Below are 18,815 nucleotides of genomic sequence, written 5' to 3'. Positions count from 1 at the left end.
GGGCACAGGAGACGCGGGTTGAGCCCAGGAAGATCCCCTGGAGGAGGAGATGGCAGCCCACTCCAGTATTGTTGCCTGGAGAAACCCACGGACAGAGGAGCCTGGCGGGTGCCGTCCATGGGGCCACAGAGAGTCGGGCAGGACTGAGCGCGCGCGCACACACCTTACGCACATCTGCTGTGTCCTACTGCGTGCATGATGTGAACCCAGCGTGAGCCGCTTACTAATAAACCTTACCCGCGGCTCCACGTCATCAAAAGGACAGAAACTGGGCTGTTAACTGGCCCTCCTTACCCAACTGTGTTCAAATCACAACTTCTTTAATCAGTTCGCTTACTGGTGGGCACTGGGGTCGGTCGTTTCCAGCTTTGTTACCATTGTCAGCTGTCACCGTAGCGAAGCAGAGCACAGCCCTGCCCTGAATCCGGGGCAGAATTCCTAACAGAGCCCGGGATTCAACCACTAGCCTCGGGCCGGAGCCTGGCGCTTTTGACAGGGCTAGCGGAACCGTTCTGTTAATATTCTTCCGGTTTCCGCCCTGCCTGCAAGGAAGGAGACGTACCGGTAGGCGTTTCACTGTACTTCTCCTACGGAGACTTCTAAGCAACGATCTCCGAGGCTGGGAGGGACATTTCGTACCCATGAGCAGCCTGCGTGGGCTGGGAGTCCTCACATTCACTCCATAACCCTTAGCTGAGCAGCGATCCCCCACGCCCTGAGCTAGGAAGGGGGCTGGGGAGATGCGGGCCCCAGAAAGAGCTTGCTGGTTAGGGGAGAAGCAAGGAGAGCCAGCAGACGGGGCGGCCCCAAGCCTCACACCCACACTGCCGGAATCCACAGGGGTGCCCCCCCCCCAGGCGGGGCAAAACCAGAGGGAAATCTGGGGGAGCGGGCGCCTGCGCAGCTGCGTGTCAGTCCGATCCCCCTGAGCGGGAGGAGGGCTGCGCGCGGAAGAGCGCCGGGGCAGGCGGAGAACGCAGGAGCTGTCGGGGCTGGGCAGCCCGGGCGCCTAGCGCCTCTGGGGAGGGGCCCGGGACGCGCGCTAACCCGACTCCCGCCCCCCCAGCTCCCCGCGAACGCCGCGGGCCCCGCCTGTCTGCCCTTTCACCGCTCCACGGCCGCCTGCGGCACCGGGACCCAAGGCGCCTTGTTCGGCAACCTGTCTTCCGCCAACCCGCGCCAGCAGATGAACGGGCTGACCTCGTTCCTGGACGCGTCCACCGTGTACGGCAGCTCCGAGGCCTCGGAGCGGCGGCTGCGGAACTGGACCAGCGCCGAGGGGCTGCTGCGCGTCAACGTGCGCTACCGGGACGCGGGCCGCGCCTTCCTGCCCTTCGCGCCGCCGTCCGCGCCCCCGGCTTGCGCTCCCCAGCCCGGCGCGCCCGGAGCCCGCGCACCCTGCTTCCTGGCCGGCGACGGCCGCGCCAGCGAGGTCCCCGCCCTGGCGGCCTTGCACACACTGTGGCTGCGAGAGCACAACCGCCTGGCCTCCGCGCTCAAGGCCCTCAACGCGCACTGGAGCGCGGATACCGCCTACCAGGAGGCGCGCAAGGTGGTGGGCGCGCTGCACCAGGTGCGCGGGGCGAGGCCTCGTGGGGGCCACGCCTGGGTGCACGCAGGGCTGCGTGGGCCCCTGGGGTGAGATTTATACACCCTCCGCCACTTCTGAAACACTAGGGCCCTGGCGCCCCCGTGGAAGCCCCGCGTCCCTTGGGAGGACGATTATCGCTCTGGCGGTGATTGTTCCGCAGGAGACCGCGGCCGCCGCAGCCGGAGTAACGCACGGCCCACCGGTGCTCCCCCGATGCCAAGACCATTTTAAGTGCTGGGGGAGGGGGGGAGGGTGGTCTAACTCATTTAATCTTCATGGCAGCCCTTTGAGAGGGATCCACCGATTACCGTGATTTATTTCGGAGACAATTGAGAAAAGCAATAGGGAAAGCAATCTGTATGAGATTTGCAAATTAGCAAAAAGATTGATCATGATGTTTTAAACCTCAAATCAGAGGACACTGGGTGGAGTGTCAAGTTGGCCATTCTCAGTTGAGTGATGTTGGAGAAATTGCTGGCACCCGTCAGACAGTTTACTGAGCCCACTGGTCTCACGGGCGGGGGGAGGGGGTTGGATTCGTTCTAAGTCGGTGGCGTCTGCTTGCTGGTCTCTGACGTGGGCGCTCCTGCAGCAGACCCCGGGCAGCAGCCCTTTAACCCTCCGCGACCCTGTAGATCCTGAGTTACAAAGGAGAAAGGTGGGTCTCGTCCAGATCCACACGGCGACCTCAAGATGGGATGGGCCTGCTCCTTGTCCGCCTTTGGTCTCTGGTAGCCCAGGCAACAAGGGGTCAGAGCAGAGGCCGCTGAGCCCTGCTGGGGCTGTCTCCAACCCAACCCCACAAAGGCCGAGAACGCGGGAACTTGTTTGGAACAGATAGTGTTCCTGCCTCCTGCTCCCCTGCCAGACGGCATGACCCCCAAAGACAACCCTGGAGGTGCGGCGGCCCCCAGGCTTGTGCAGGAAGAAGGCCCTCCCCGTGGCCCGGGCTGGGACCCAGTGTCTGGGCCGGGCTCCCACCAGCTCTCCTTTGTCCACAGATCATCACGCTGCGCGATTATGTCCCCAGAATCCTGGGCCCCGAGGCCTTTGGACGGCATGTGGGCCCCTACAGAGGCTACGACCCCAGCGTGGACCCCACCGTGTCCAACGTGTTCTCCACGGCCGCCTTCCGCTTCGGCCATGCCACCATCCACCCACTGGTGCGGCGGCTGGACGCCCGCTTCCAGGAGCACCCGGGGTCCCGCCTGCCGCTCAGGGACGCCTTCTTCCGGCCCTGGCGGCTCCTCGAGGAAGGTGGGCACCCCCGGCCCACCCTCGAGGAGAAGAGCCGGTGGCATCCTGCCTACTGGCTGGACGCTCTCGAGGGAAGCAGCACTGCCCAGGCGCTTTCTAAACGGCGAGCCCGGGTCGTCAGGCTCTCTCCCGGGGCCCGGGTCTCCAGAACTCCCAGGAGGGCCCTGGCGCCCTCAGCACCTGGGCTGCGCTCACCGGTCGGCACCTGAGACTCAGCGGGCGCGTGCTCCTGCTGTGATGCTTCTGTGGCTCAGAAAGAAACACCGCCGCCCCGCCCCTGAGCCTCCATCGGTCCCTTCCGAAGCACATGGTGGTCGGGCTGTGGGGTCCGGACGGGGAGTCCACCACCAGGCGGCGCCCTAAGGGCCGTCGGGGGGGAGGGGATAGTTCCTGAGCTCATGAGACACTTTTGTTCAGAAAGGCCTGGTTCTGTTTCCCGGACTCAGCTGAGGGCGTGCCTTTCCTTTCTGCCTCCTCCAGGCGGCGTGGACCCCGTCATGCGGGGTCTGCTGGCGAGACCGGCCAAGCTGCAGGTGCAGGACCAGCTGCTGAACGAGGAGCTGACGGAGAGGCTCTTCGTGCTGTCGGACGCGGGGACCCTGGACCTGGCGTCCATCAACCTGCAGCGGGGCCGGGACCACGGCCTGCCAGGTGGGCCTCCGAGTGCAGAGAGCGGAACCTGTGGCTTTGCCCGCATCCAGGAAGCGGCTTGTAAGGCCCACTAGCTGTGAGACTGAAGGCTGTTCAGCTTTTCTCAGACCCTGGAGCAGCCGATGTCCTGAGCCCCTGCCGGGGAAGGGGCCCAGGTGTCCAGCAGGAGTGAGTCGGGGAAGCGAGGCTGTTTCCCGGACACACAGCAGCACGTTGGGCCCCAGGATGCAGTGTCCACCTCCCCCGATCCTCTCTGACCGTCCTTGGGGCCAGTGGGCACTACCCCACTGCCTCCAGGCTGTCTCTGGTCCAGTCTCCTGGTCGCTGGGGAGAGTGAGGACCCTCTCGTCAGGCCTAGACTCTGTGATAGAAACGCAAGGGCGCTGAGTGCCCGGGGAGGGAGACAGCTGGGGAGACAGGAGTCTGCCAGGCATCCGTGACGGGCAGCAGGGATGCCCGCTGCCCAGAACGCAAGTCCCAGCCGTGGCGCCGGGCCGAGGCCGAGCCGTCCTGGGGAACCGCTCAGGCCAGCAGCGAGCGGCAGGGCAGGGCTCCCCGCCGGGCTGCGGGCAAGCTCTGAGAGCCGCCGCCGTCCGGGCTAGAACTGTCTGGCACGAGGTTTGCCGGGCATGGGGCCTCCAGGCACCGCTGTGACCGGGACCCTTCGGCCACAGCCCCAGCTGGCGGGCAGGTGGGTGGGGGGCGTCCGGACCCCAGGGACAGGCAGCCTTGGCCCTCTCCCCCAGGGTACAATGAGTGGCGGCAGTTCTGCGGCTTGTCCAGGCTGGAGACCCGGGCCGACCTGGGCGCGGCCACCGCCAGCGGGAGCATGGCCGACAGAATCCTGGCCCTGTACGGGCACCCCGACAACGTCGACGTGTGGCTGGGCGGCCTGGCGGAGAGCTTCCTCCCGGGGGCGCGGACTGGTCCGCTGTTCGCCTGCCTCGTGGGAAAGCAGATGAAGGCCCTGAGGGATGGCGACCGGTAGGGAACCCAACCAGCTCCCTCTGAGGGGCCAAGGCTGGCGGTGCAGAGGGCTCCTCTCGCAGGGTGGGGTTTCATGTGACGGGGAGAGAGGAGCGCTCTGGGGCCTAGGCCCACTCCGGGCTCTGATGGCGATGCAGCCTCTGGGGAGGAAGGGAGCCTGTCTTCAGCACTGGAATTGCCCTGTGATTCGTCCATCGGGCTGGAAGAGGGCCCCGCGGAAGGTCCTGCAGGGTAGGCCCTCCTGAGGCTGGAGGCCCTCCTGAGGCTGCGGGCCCTCCTGAGGCTGCAGCCCCTCCTGAGGCTGCAGGCCCTCCTGAGGCTGTGGCCCCTCCTGAGGCTGTGGCCCCTCCTGAGGCTGCAGGCCCTCCTGAGGCTGCGGCCCCTCCTGAGGCTGGAGGCCCTCCTGAGGCTGTGGGCCCTCCTGAGGCTGGAGGCCCTCCTCAGGCTGGAGACCCTCCTGAGGCTGGAGGCCCTCCTAAGTTGAGGCTGTAGCCCCTCCTGAGGCTTCGGACCCTCTTGAGGCTGCAGCCCCTCCTGAGGCTGGAGGCCCTCCTGAGTTGAGGCTGGAGACCCTCCTGAGTTGAGGCTGGAGACCCTCCTGAGGCTGGAGGCCCTCCTAAGTTGAGGCTGCAGCCCCTCCTGAACTGGAGCCCTTCTGCATCACTGTCACCACCTGGTGGGGGCGGCCCTGCCCCCGAGGCCTTGGACAGCCCGGCGCAGTGCCCTGCGGCGGGGGCAGTGTGGGCACCAGGGTGGGCAGGCGTGGTCGCGGGCCCGGCCTGGGCTCTCACAGTAGTGTCCTCACGCCTGTCCCCGCAGGTTCTGGTGGGAGCACCACGGGGTGTTCACCGAGGCCCAGCGGCGCGAGCTGGGCCGGCACTCGCTGTCCCGCGTCATCTGCGACAACACGGGCCTCACCCACGTGCCCCGCGACGCCTTCCGGGTGGGGCAGTGGCCCCAGGACTTCGAGTCATGTGACCACATCCCGGGGATGGACCTGCGCGCCTGGCGGGAGGCCCCTCCTCCAGGTAACAGAATCGCCAGCTTCTCTTCAAAGGTCAAGGTCGGGGTCTGGGAGCGGGAGCCCCATGTCTCCGAGGGGAGGGGAGGGGAGGCTTGTCTGGGGGCATCCCCCTGCTCAGCTGCTCCCTGGACTACAGCCTGGGCCTGCCCAGGAGCCACTGCAACTCCTGGGCTCGGGAGTGTGGTCAGATGGCTGAGACCCATCCCCGCCATGTGCGGTGTGGACTGTGATCACCTTTGATTAATGGGGTTCCGGGGGATGGGCAGGAAGCCTGGGCAAGGCTGGTATGAAGGGAGGAGTTAGAGGCCTCACCCGGGCAGGGGGTGGCGGGAGGGCCAGAGCTGGGCAGGGATCCTGCCTGGAGGGAGGAACCTGGGGACCTAACCCTCCTGGGAGGCTGGGGGTTGCAGCCCCAGCAGAGGAACCAGAAGGCGTGCTGCGCTCACTGTGGTCCCCGGCCGACCTCGCCCAGACGACGCCTGTGGCTTTCCGGACAACGTGGAGAACGGGGGCTTCCTGCTCTGCAACGAGTCTGGGCAGAGGCTGCTGGTGTTCTCCTGTCGTCACGGATTCCAGCTCCAAGGGCCCGAGCAGCTCACCTGCACCCGGCGCGGCTGGGACTCCCAGCCCCCGGTCTGTCGAGGTCAGTGGCTCAATGGGTGTGTCTCTGCAAGACTCGACCCCTGAGTCTGCATTTTTCAAATTAAGGCTAACTTGTATTAATACTATAATGTAACTTAATATACTGTTCATACTGTTCATGGGGTTCTCAAAGCAGGAATACTATTCCCTTCTCCAGTGGACCACGTCGTTTCAGAACTCTCCACCAAGACCCGTCTGTCTTGGGTAGCCCTACACGGCATGGCTCACAGTTTCATTGAGTTAGACAAGGCTGGGGCCCAGGTGATCAGATTGGTTAGTTTTCTGTGATTGTGGTTTTCAGTCTGTTTGTCCTCTGATGGAGACGGATAAGAGGCTTATGGAAGCTTCCTGATGGGAGAGACAGGTCGGTAGGTGCCCAATATGCTACTGGAGATCAATGGAGAAATAACTCCAGAAAAAATGAAGAGATGGAGCCAAAGCAAAAACAACACCCAGCTGTGGATGTGACTGGTGATGGAAGCACGGTCTGGTAAAGAGCAACATTGCATCTGTTCAGTTCCGTTCAGTCGCTCAGTCATGTGCGACTCTTCGAGACCCCATGAATCACAGCACGCCAGGCCTCCCTGTCCGTCACCATCTCCCGGAGTTCATAGGAACCTGGAATGTTAGGTCCATGAATCAAGGCAAATTGAAAGGGGTCAAACAGGAGATGGCAAGAGTGAATGTTGACATTCTAGGAATCAGTGAACTAAAATGGACTGGCATGGGTGAATTTAACTCAGATGACCATTATATCTACTACTGCGGGCAGGAATCCCTCAGAAGAAATGGAGTAGCCATCATGGTCAACAAAAGAGTCTGAAATGCAGTACTTGGATGCAATCTCAAAAACGACAGAATGACCTCTGTTCATTTCCAAGGCAAACCATTCAACATCATGGTGATCCAGGCCTATGCCCCAACCAGTAACGTTGAAGAAGCTGAAGTTGAACGGTTCTATGAAGACCTACAAGACCTTCTAGAACTAACACCCAAAAAAGACGTCCTTTTCATCATAGGGGACTGGAATGCAAAAGTAGGAAGTCAAGAAACACCTGGAGTAACAGGCAAATTTGGCCTTGGAATGCAGAATGAAGCAGGGCAAAGGCTAATAGAGTTTTGCCAAGAAAATGCACTGGTCATAGCAAACACCCCTTCCAACAACACGAGAAGACTCTACACATGGACATCACCAGATGGTCAACACTGAAATCAGATTGATTATATTCTTTGCAGCCAAAGATGGAGAAGCTCTATACAGTCAGCAAACATGAGACCAGGAGCTGACTGTGGCTCAGATCATGAACTCCTTACTACCAAATTCAGACTTAAATTGAAGAAAGCAGGGAAAACCGCTAGACCATTCAGGTATGACCTAAATCAGATTCGTTATGATTATACAGTGGAAGTGAGAAATCAATTTAAGGGACTAGATCTGATAGATAGAGTGCCTGAAGAACTATGGATGAAGGTTCAAACATTGTACAGGAGACAGGGAGCAAGACCAACCCCAAGAAAAAGAAATGCAAAAAAGCAAAATGGCTGTCTGGGGAGGCCTTACAAATAGCTGTGAAAAGAAGAGAAGTGAAAAGCAAAGGAGAAAAGGAAAGATATAAGCATCTGAATGCAGAGTTCCAAAGAATAACAAGAAGAGATAAGAAAGCCTTCTTTAGCGATCAATGCAAAGAAATAGAGGAAAACAACAGAATGGGAAAGACTAGAGATCTCTTCAAGAAAATTAGAGATACCAAGGGAATATTTCATGCAAAGATGGGCTCGATAAAGGACAGAAATGGTATGGACCTAACAGAAGCAGAAGATATTAAGAAGAGGTGGCAGGAATACACAGAAGAATTATACAAAAAAGATCTTCACTACCCAGATAATCATGATGATGTGATCACTAATCTAGAGCCAGACATCTTGGAATGTGAAGTCAAGTGGGCCTTAGAAAGCATCACTACGAACAAAGCTAGTGGAGGTGATGGAATTCCAGTTGAGCTGTTTCAAATCCTAAATGATGATGCTGTAAAAGTGCTGCACTCAATATGCCAGCAAATTTGGAAAACTCAGCAGTGGCCACAGGACTGGAAAAGGTCAGTTTTCATCCCAATTCCAAAGAAAGGCAATGCCAAAGAATGCTCAAACTACTGCACAATTGCACTCATCTCACACGCTAGTAAAATGATGCTTAAAATTCTCCAAGCCAGGCTTCAGCAATACATGAACTGTGAGATTCCAGATGTTCAAGCTGGTTTTAGAAAAGCCAGAGGAACCAGAGATCAAATTGCCAACATCCGCTGGATCATGGAAAAAGCAAGAGAGTTCCAGAAAAACATCTATTTCTGCTTTACTGACTATGCCAAAGCCTTTGACTGTGTGGATCACAATCAAGTGTGGAAAATTCTGAAAGAGATGGGAATACCAGACCATCTGACCTGCCTCTTGAGAAATCTGTATGCAGGTCAGGAAGCAACAGTTAGAACTGGACATGGAACAACAGACTGGTTCCAAATAGGAAAAGGAATACGTCAAGGCTGTATATTATCACCCTGCTTATTTAACTTATATGTAGAGTACATCATAAGAAACCCTGGCCTGGATGAAGCACAAGCTGGAATCAAGATTGCCAGGAGAAGTATCAATAACCTCAGATATGCAGATGACACCACCGTTATGGCAGAAAGTGAAGAACTAAAGAGCCTCTTAATGAAAGTGAAAGAGGAGAGTGAAAAAGTTGGCTTAAAGCTCAACATTCAGAAAATGAAGATCATGGCATCTGGTCCCATCACTTCATGGGAAATAGATGGGGAAACCGTGGAAACTGTGTCAGACTTTATTTTGGGCTCCAAAATCACTGCAGATGGTGACGGCAGCCATGAAATAAGAAAACACTTACTCCTTGGAAGGAAAGCATATTCAAAAGCAGAGACATTACTTTGCCAACAAAGGTCCATCTAGTCAAGGCTATGGTTTTCCCTGTGGTCATGTATGGATGTGAGAGTTGGAGTGTGAAGAAGGCTGAGCGTCGAAGAATTGATGCTTTTGAACTGTGGTGTTGGAGAAGTCTCTTGAGAGTCCCTTGGACTGCAAGGAGATCCAACCAGTCCATCCTAAAGGAAATCAGTCTTGAATATTCATTGGAAGGACTGATGTTGAAGCTGAAGCTCTAATACTTTGGCCACCTCATGTGAAAAGCTGACTCATTTGAAAAGACCCTGATGCTGGGAAAGATTGAAGGCAGAAGGAGAAGGGGATGACAGAGGATGAGATGGTTGGAGGCATCACTGACTCAATGGACGAGCTGAGTTTGAGTAAATTCCGGCAGCTTGTGATGGACAGGGAAGCCTGGTGTGGTGCAGTCTATGGGGTCACAGAGAGTCTTACACGACTGAGCGACTGAACTGAACATAATATAAATCGTGTAATAGAATTTGTGTGCATGCATGCGTGCTAAGCCACTTCAGTCGTGTCTGACCCTTTGTGACCCCATGGACTGTAGCCCTCCAGGCTCCTCTGTCCATGAGATTCTCCAGGCAAGAACGGTGGAGTGGGTTGCCACGGCCTCCTCCAGGGGAGCTTCCCGACCCAGGGATGGAACCTGTGTCTCTTGTATGTCTTGCATTGGCAGGCGGGTTCTTTACCACTAGCACCAACCCATTATAACTTGTATAATATAACATATAATATTATAATATGAAATAACTTTATAATATTGTACAGCAGCTATACTTCAACTTAAGAAAAGCACTAAAAGGAAACCCCCAATGCATACACACATGACTGCCCTCACGCAGAAGTGCCTGTGGGCATCACTGCCTTCCAGGGACTGTTTGCCTGGATAAAGGGTGCCCTCCCAGGGGCCCCCGTCCCTAAGTCGTCTTTCTAGAAAGGAAGCCCCAGGAGCCACCTCACAGTTGCCGACAGGTGAATGACCAGGGAAGGACAGAGCCGCCAGCAGAGGCTGGAACCCCAGGGAGGCTTGTGGGACGGAGCTGGCACAGCCAGTCCTGCAGTGAAGCAGAAGCATTTTCACTGGAGGCATCGAGGGAGCCAAGTCCCCACTGGAGGTCGCTGCTTCCCGGCGAGACCTGTCTCCTCCCTGCGGGGGCCCAGCATTCCTGCTCCTGGAGGGACCCAGAGCAGAGACCACGGAGCGGAAGCAGGACGCCTCCCGGGCGGGAGAATCGCTCCCACGTCAGCCGCGTTAGCAGGACCTCAGAGCAAGGGAGGTGGACTCAGGCAAGAATCGGGCCAGTTCACAGGGAATGAAATGAAACCAAGACCCAGTTTGCTCAGTTCCACAGTTTCGATCTGGGAAGAGGAAACCATCTGGAGATGGAGCGTGGTCCTAGTTGACGGCCTGTGAAGGTACCTAATTCAACCAGAATGTGCCCTGAAAAGCAGGGAAGGTGGTAACTTTCCTGTTGTGTATAGGTCGTCACAATACACGACTTTCATTCCAATTCTGGGGACTCTAAAAGTGTTGTCTCAGAAGGGCCCCAGCCTCTAGACGTTGAGTCATGGAGGGGGGCCCTGGGGGAGGCGGGGCTGCAGCAGGGAGGTGCAGATGCTCCCTCCAGGTGCAGGAAGGATGACCAGGCAGCAAGAGAGGGGCTCCGGGCGACGCCCAGGTTCCAGCTGCAGACGAGCCGACGGCACAGGTTGCTGCCTGGAAACCGACGGGGTGAGGGCATTTCTGCCTCGTCACACGTCCAGATCTGCCCCGGAGGGCGTGGCTGGGGCAGGCTCCCCGTCAGGTGAGGGCTTAGCCATGAGCGCGGTGGACGCAGGGGGATGGCGGGTGAGGCCTCCCTCCCGGATTCCGTCAGAGCGTGGCTCCCCAGGAACCCGGCTGGGCCTAACTTGGCGACATCTGGATGCGTCTGATGGCACGCTAACCAGCTCTGTGTTAACCAGCTCTCCATCCCTCCCAGCGTGGTGTGTGGTCATGCAGTGAGTGTGTAGGTCACATAGAATCTCTGACGCCTGCCCCAGCCCAAGTCTCCTGGAATCGGCCCGAATAGGGGGCTTGTTACTTAGACACGGGAACCTGGGGACTTGGCGTAGTCATGGGTTCAGGAGGGAGACAGCAGGGGCTGCACATGGTTCCCATTTTGGGAGCTCAGCTCAAGCCCGGGGAGCAGGTCTCAGCTCCCACTGCACGCCCGGCGTTCCCTCGGCAGTGGAGGCCCCGTGTGGACCATCGCGTTGGAGGCTGTAGCTCGGGATGGGCTGACTCGGACGGCGCCAGTGTCTCCCAGGGAGGCCGAGTCTCCACATCTGAGCAAGGCCCAGCGGCCTGCATGACTTGTGCCTCCAGGCCACATCCCAGGGGCCTTTCCCAGGCCAAGTGGGGGGTCACGGGCCTGGTGGCTGCCGTAGATGGGGCGAGAGAAGGCGGCCATGGGCCGAGCAGAGTCCTGAGGGGCTGAGGGGCACACGGCCCCTGGGGGCCTCAGGGGGTGTTCTCCTTCAAAGGGCAGGAGCCGGGAGGTGTGGCCCTGGCCTGGGGTGACGTCCCCCTGCTCCCACCTAGACACAGGACTGGCGGGGGGCTGACCTCCTGGGGAGGGGCACAGAGGCTGGGCACTGACCTCCCGTCGTGTGTGCACAGACATCAACGAGTGTGAGGACGGAGTGGACCCCCCCTGCCACGCGCCCGCGCGGTGCAAGAACACCAAGGGTGGCTTCTGGTGTGAGTGCCATGACCCCCACGTGCCCGGCGAGGACGGCAGGACCTGTGTGGGTGAGGCCACGGCCTCTGTGCCAGTCGGGGGGTGTCTGTGCCCGCCAGGGGCTGTCTGTGCCAGCCAAGGGTGTCTGTGCCCGCCGGGGGTGTCTGTGCCCGCCGGGGTGTCTGTGCCCGCCGGGGGTGTCTGTGCCCGCCAGGGGCTGTCTGTGCCCGCCGGGTGTCTGTGCCCGCCGGGGGTGTCTGTGCCCGCCGGGGGTTGTCTGTGCCCGCCGGGGGTGTCTGTGCCCACCGGGGGTTGTCTGTGCCCGCTGGGGGTGTCTGTGCCCACCAGGGCGTGTCTGTGCCCACCAGGGGGTGTCTGTGCCCGCCGGGTGTGTCTGTGCCCACACTCGGGATGACTGCAGGTCATCGTCCGGCCTTGCTCTCCCCACTGCCACATCTTCTGACACTGGGTGGGAACAGGGCCTGCAGGTTGGTGCCTGAGACACAGAAGGCTGTGAACCCCGGGGGTGCTATGCAGACCCTGTTGCAGACGCTCAGTTTTAGCCCCCCTGAACTGTCTCTGAGGGGGGAAGCATGCTGTTTGGGACCCGTGTGCAAAACAGAGAGGGTAAGCAACTTGCTCATGGTCACACAGCCTCACAGCTGCAGGTCTGGAATCTTGACTTGGCTTCCAGCTCCTGTACAGCACCTGTTACCAGGGCAAGACAGCTCAGTAAACTCCCGCGGGAGGAGCAAAGCTCAGCTCCAAGAGCAGCAGAGGCCAGCCGGGAATGGACGGCCAGCAGGACAGAGCTTGCCGGGCTCCCAGGGTTGGCGCACCCGGGCCGGGGCTGGGTCGGGCGGGCAGGCTGGCCCCAGTCCTGGGTGGGCAGGCTCACCGACCAGCTCCGTCCTTGTTCCAGATTCCGGGAAGCTCCCGCGGGCGTCTGTGGTCTCCCTGGTGCTGGGCGCTGTGCTCGTCTGCGGTCTGGCTGGCCTCACCTGGACGGTGGTTTGCAGGTGGTAAGTCCCCACTTGGCAGCGGCTCCCCACCTTGGGCCCGGCTGATCTGAAGCTGGTGGCGATCGCCAGCTGTTTCCACTGGTGCCCGTCTGTGTCTAGAGCCATTTGCTTCCTGACTTGCCTTCAGTCCCAAATAATGAGGGTGAGCGACCCTACACGGCAGAGGGTGTCCGCTGTCTGGATGGAGACTCGGTGATACCGGATCGCTGGTCCGATTAAGCCACTGTGCTGAATGACGAAGGTTCTTGTTCTTACGAAGGTTTCTCAGAGCAGAGAGGTCTTCCTGAGTAAAACCTTATTCTTCACTCCTCCCCCTTCCCTCAAGAGCAGACCTTCAGGTCAGCCTGAGACCAGCTCTCCCCTGCTTGCTGCAGGAGTCCTGCTTCTAAGACCCAGCCCGTGTCCACACGTCACGCTGACCCTCTGCTCCCAGAGGCCTGTGCTGGGCGTCTGCCTTCCCGGGAGCTCAGCGCCTCCCGCACACCGGTAGCTGACTTACCCTGACTGCAGACCAGGAGTCTTAGAGGGGTGTGGTGTCAGAGAATGGCCCCTGTGTTTTCACAATCCCCTGGTCCTGAAAGCTTAGTTATTACCAGTTCTTAAAACCCTTGGATACCGAGAAATCAGTTAGGCAATGAAAATGAGACGGGCTTAGGCGAGCAGCCCGGATCAGCTGGCTCTGTAGCCACCTGCTGAACACTCCCGCCCGGAAGCTGGTGTCTCCAGGGCGGAGCATTCGGTGCAGCTTTGCGTTTGCAGAGCTTGCAGCCAAACACCAGTCCCCTTATTGTTATGAAGATGCTGTGCCTCCCCGCAACTGGGAGAAACAGCTGTTTTCTTCCATATAAATGAGGACCTTCCTGAGGGACTCTGGGAGGGAAGCGCCCGCCACACGTGACTGCAGACTCTGGAGCCTGGAGAATTCCCTACAGACACGCCTCTGGTTTGCAAAGTGTCTCTTACCTGAGCTGCCTGTCAGCCCATGGGGGAGGGAGACTGCTGGCAGCGGGGGGGGGGGGTGGGGGGTGGGGGGGCGGGGGGGGTGCGGCAGGAGTTCTTTATGGGACCACGCGAGCCTCTGCATGAGCCCCCGAGTCCCCGCAGGGCCCTGGATACTCTGCATCCTCAGAGCCCCAAGGGAAGGAGCCTCAACCACAGCCCCTCCTCCCAGAGGCTCCTCTGAGCCCCTGCGCATCTGCACGCTGGGGCCCTGATGATTCCAGCCCAGCGGAAGGGAGGGGGCTGATGCGAGAGACAGACAGGGAGACAGAGCCAGAGACAGATAGAGAGACAATGGAGAGAGACAGAGAGAGACACAGAGACAGAGAGACAGAGAGGAACCATGGAGAGAGCCAGAGACAGAGACACAGATGAAGACAGAGAGACACAGGGAGAGACAGAGAGACGCAGGGAGAGACAGAGAGAGAGACAGAGAGAGACACAGAGACAGAGAGATGCAGGGAGAGACAGAGAGAGAGATGCAGGGAGAGACAGAGAGAAAGACAGAGACAGAGACAGAGACAGAGAGACGCAGGGAGAGACATGGAGAGACAGAGAGAGACACAGAGACAGAGAGACACAGGGAGAGACAGAGAGACATAAAGACAGAGAGAGACACAGAGACAGAGAGAGACAGAGAGGGACCATGGAGAGAGACAGAGACACAGATGAAGACAGAGAGACACAGGGAGAGACAGAGAGAGAGACGCAGGGAGAGACAGAGAGAGAGACAGAGACAGAGACAGAGAGACGCAGGGAGAGACACGGAGAGACAGAGAGACACAGAGACAGAGAGACACAGGGAGAGACAGAGATACATAAAGACAGAGAGAGACACAGAGACAGAGAGAGACAGAGAGGGACCATGGAGAGAGCCAGAGACAGAGACACAGATGAAGACAGAGAGACACAGAGACAGAGAGACACAGGGAGAGACACAGAGAGATGCAGGGAGAGACAGAGAGAGACAGAGACACAGAGACAGAGAGACACAGGGAGAGACAGAGACACAGAGACAGAGAGACGCAAGGAGAGACAGAGAGACGCAGGGAGAGACAGAGAGAGACACAGAGACAGAGAGACGCAGGGAGAGACAGAGAGACACAGGGAGAGACAGAGAGAGACACAGAGACAGAGAGACGCAGGGAGAGATAGAGAGACAGAGACAGAGAGACACAGGGAGAGACAGAGAGACACAGAGATAGAGAGACGCAGGAAGAGACAGAGGTCGAGAGAGATGCCTCTGAGGATGCCTCTCAGGTGCTCTGGGGGCCTTGACCTTCATTCCGTGTTGATTCTCCCGCCCCCTACATTTATTCCTCCCTACCATTTTAGATCTAAGCCTGGACATTTTGGGGTAATGACTATTAACATAATCTCAGCCAGGAATATACCAGCACGGACACGTTTCCACTGAAAGACGGATCCATAGTGAAAGCCGTCAAACCACCTGTCCGAGCAGCTTCCTTCCTGCAGTAGAAACACCACTGTTTACATTGTTCATCTCACTGAATCATAGTCGCCTAGATAAATGTTTTCTCTGCAACTTTTGCACTGAAGGCCTGGTTTGCGGTCAGTTGTCTGGGCACATCCATCTTGCTGATCAGTCTCCAGTCCTGAGAGCTTCTCTGCCTACTTACTCCTGCGGTCTGAACACCTCAGGTCAACCTTTTAGGGTACATTTCATCCAGATCACGTTTCCCAGTCAGTTGTCAGTCCGCTGGCGGGAACCGTGGGGCACACCTCAGCTCCTCCCACATGTGCTTGTTTCATCGTCTGTCCCAAGTTTAATTTCCCACCCTGAGTCTCAGGGCCTGAGCTGGAAGTCCTCAGAGTCTCTTTGTTTCGGACAAGCCTCATCCTGTGCCATAGGCAGCTGGCAGCTGCTTTCTGCACTGATTCTACTGGGATGCAATTGTAGCGGGAAAGAAGCGTTAATTCGCATGCTTCCCACTTACCCTGGAGAAGCTGGGACGGGGACCCGGGCGGGGCAGCCTCTCTTGGGCCCAAGGGCTAACCTTCTATACACGCACCTCGAGTCAGCACACCTGCTTCCCCATCCCACCTCCTCTTTACGGGGAGGTGGCACGCTGGGAGGCTGGCCTCACCCACTCTGCCAGCCAGAGCCCAGAGCTGGCCTAGAGGACACACCCCTCGCTGTCGCTCTAAGAGTGGCTGCAGACGCCTGGGCCTGTCCTGCAGAGTATAGCTGTTTCGCTATTTATCAGTTTCTCTTTGAGAAAAGCACAGAGCTGTGTTCTTGTGTTAAGGGGCTGAGTGGAGGCAGTTTCAGCCCCGTTTTCCTGCCCTGCTGTCCAGCGAGGGGACCCAGACTCTGGTGTCCTGTCCTGACATCCAGGGAGGCTGGTGTCCCACGTGGCCCCTGGCCCGGCAGAGTCCATGATGCCGTGTTCCATGGGTCCCGTCTCAGATCCCCTGTTCCTCCCCTCCTACCCCCACAGGGCCCCGGGACCCCCTACTTGGGACCCAGCCCCTTCAACACCCGTCCCTCCCCCCGACGCCCTCCCCCAGGGTCGCTGGGAGATGAAGGCTGATGGCCCACCCTGAGTCAGGCGTCTTCACCTCTTTGGACACGTTTCTGAAGGTCCCCACTGGCTCAGCGTGAGACTGTGTCTGAGAAGCGGTCCAGTGACCCCCACTTCCACACCATGACCTCTGCTGTCCTTCCCGCCCTTCCCTCGGGGTGGTGCTGGGCTCCCCGAGGCAGAGTCTCCTCGGACGCTCCAGCAGGGCCCAGGCATCTGGCATCTGCCTCCAGCCGCGCTCCACAGAATTTCCAGTTTAGTTTTCTAAACCAAGATGTTGGCTTGAATCTAAAGCATGTCTCCATGTTTGAGGAGCGAGCTGGTGCTGCTAGGAGGGGCCCTTGGAGGCTGCCCGGCGCGGGCCCCTCTAGGTGACGACCCCTGACAGGGCACATTTATCCACAGGATGCTCGCCAACCCTAAGTCCTTGCTGCCGCCCGTGGAGGGAGAGGGAGAAGGACCTTCCTGGCTGGGCCGTGGGAAACCCTGGGACGTGTGCGCTCCCCCGGACGCTCCTGCGGGGCTTGCAGAGCAGGTGGGTTCACAGCGGGCCTTCCTGAGGTTTGCAGCCTCGTGGGTGTCTGTCAAGACCCAGGAAGTCGTCGGAAGCACTGGGGCTGCGGGCGCATCAGCCTGGCCCTCGTGTGTTTCTATCTGCCAGGCACCTTCCCTCTGCCTGGTTCCTTCTATGAACTGCATTCATTGGAGATGCTAATTTGTCAAAGTGTTAACCTACTTTTTAAAATGTAGAAGCACATTGGAATCAAGGACACGGAGGGAAAGGACTGGAGATGCCTTTCATTTGTACGAAAGGCTTCCAGCCCAAGGGGCCCTCTCAGGCGGCAGCATCCACAGTCCCAAGTGCCTGCTGCCTGGAGAGGAGCCAGAAGCTGAAAGAAAGCATCGACTTTTACAGTGCGCTACTTAAGAAAAGGAAACAGTTAAAATCAGTGTGAAAAAATCAGTCTTAGCTTGCTTTTCACTACTTTTACCTTGTAAGCATGAATGACCCCAATGGTGTTATATTTAAAAAGTCACTGCTGTTCCCCAGGGCCTGCCTGGAACTCAGGGCTAGGTGGTGGTCAGAGCTAAAATGATCTGGGCCTTGGAGGTGGAGTGGAATCAGCCTTGGCACCTGCCTGCAAGCCTGGAACCAAGAATACTGACCCCTCCCCCTGAGCGAGGAGAGGCCGCGAGGCCCCCAAACAGGCCCTTGTAGCGACCCCAGAGCAGCACCCGGGCGGGCGCTTCACCAGCCCCCGGGGGCCGGCACGTGGCTTCCCGTTGGTCTGAAGCTCACCAGGGCCTCTCTCCCTAGGGCCCGGCCTGTGGACCCCAAGTCCTCCTCTGCAAGTAGGAGGCCCCCACCCCTGTGCGGGGCGCCTGTGCCGCTCACGGGCCAGAGTCAGACAGCGCTTACGCCCACCTGGACTCTCGTGGGGCGGAGTGACCGGACCCTCGCACGCTGCCCACTGCCTGATCAGGGCACGCTGCCCAGGCTGGGTGAATAAATCCCACCACCTTCCAGTCGTCTGACTCTTTTCGTAAGCACACCTGGCGGTCCCTCCTGGAGGGGGCGGCCATGAGAATGTATTTACATATTATGCCTATTTATGTTTAGTAAACACGCCCGACTGGCCCCTCCTGGGGGCGGGGCATGAGAAGGGATTTACAACTTTACATGTTTATGAACCTTCGCCTCCACCAGAGGAACGAAGATCGCTTCCCCGCCCCCACACGGGCCTCACTGTCTCTGACTGCTTTCCCTCTTGCTCGACCGCCCACCTCCACTGGGTTTCCACCCAGCCCCGCCCCTCCTCCGCTGATTCTCTGGACGCACTGCGACCCCAGGGCACCTGGACCCGCGTCCCTCCTCCCTCCTGTCCTCCACGGCTGGGGCTGGGACAGGGTCAGGGAGTCGTCCGGTCATTTGGGAACCTGCCGACGGACTTGGAGTCCAGGCCCCACTTCCCAGCCCCATGCCCGCAGCTCCAGGCGTTCTCTGCCCCTCCCTGTCCCCTCCTCTGCTCGATCATCCTCCAAGGGACCACTGTGGGCTCGTGGGCGGTCCTGGGGGAGCGTCAACCCTGTTCACACGGGGAGCTGGTGATTCGGCAAGACTGGGCAGGGGGTGACAGCTGGGAGGTGGTGCTGGGCTCGGCCCCAGACAGGCCCCCCCCCACCCCGCTGGGTCCTTCCTTCCCCGGGACACAGGGAGCCTCCTCCTGGTTAGTACGGGGCAGAGAAGTGTCTATGGCCTGCGCCTGTCGGCATCTGAGACCACGGGACGGTGGGGACAGACAAGACCCTGCAGCTCAGCTCTGTGCCAACAAGGAGGCAGCTGGCTGGGAACCGAAGGTTTGCTCTGCGTGGTAAGGTGCTGTGCTGAGAAGCAGCTGTTGCTCTTTGTCACCTGAA

General features: G+C 58.8%; 1 protein-coding gene across 1 annotated transcript in view; it reads left to right on the top strand.

Moving 5' to 3' along the window:
• TPO (thyroid peroxidase) overlaps positions 1-18,045 on the top strand; it is a 33,636-nt gene extending 15,591 nt beyond the window's left edge. Inside the window, exons 7-16 of the mRNA XM_018052740.1 lie at positions 1,067-1,573; positions 2,593-2,848; positions 3,329-3,499; positions 4,246-4,483; positions 5,306-5,514; positions 5,983-6,153; positions 11,770-11,901; positions 12,753-12,852; positions 16,803-16,932; positions 17,716-18,045. Coding sequence (XP_017908229.1) covers positions 1,067-1,573; positions 2,593-2,848; positions 3,329-3,499; positions 4,246-4,483; positions 5,306-5,514; positions 5,983-6,153; positions 11,770-11,901; positions 12,753-12,852; positions 16,803-16,932; positions 17,716-17,754 — 1,953 coding nt within the window. The 3' untranslated portion in view covers positions 17,755-18,045. The remainder of the gene's footprint in view (positions 1-1,066; positions 1,574-2,592; positions 2,849-3,328; positions 3,500-4,245; positions 4,484-5,305; positions 5,515-5,982; positions 6,154-11,769; positions 11,902-12,752; positions 12,853-16,802; positions 16,933-17,715) is intronic.

This window comes from Capra hircus, chromosome 8 (assembly GCF_001704415.2).
Source record: "Capra hircus breed San Clemente chromosome 8, ASM170441v1, whole genome shotgun sequence".
NCBI classification, from domain to species: domain Eukaryota; kingdom Metazoa; phylum Chordata; class Mammalia; order Artiodactyla; family Bovidae; genus Capra; species Capra hircus.
Note: the sequence above shows the minus strand (reverse complement) of the source record. Positions and strands in the feature narration are given on the sequence as shown.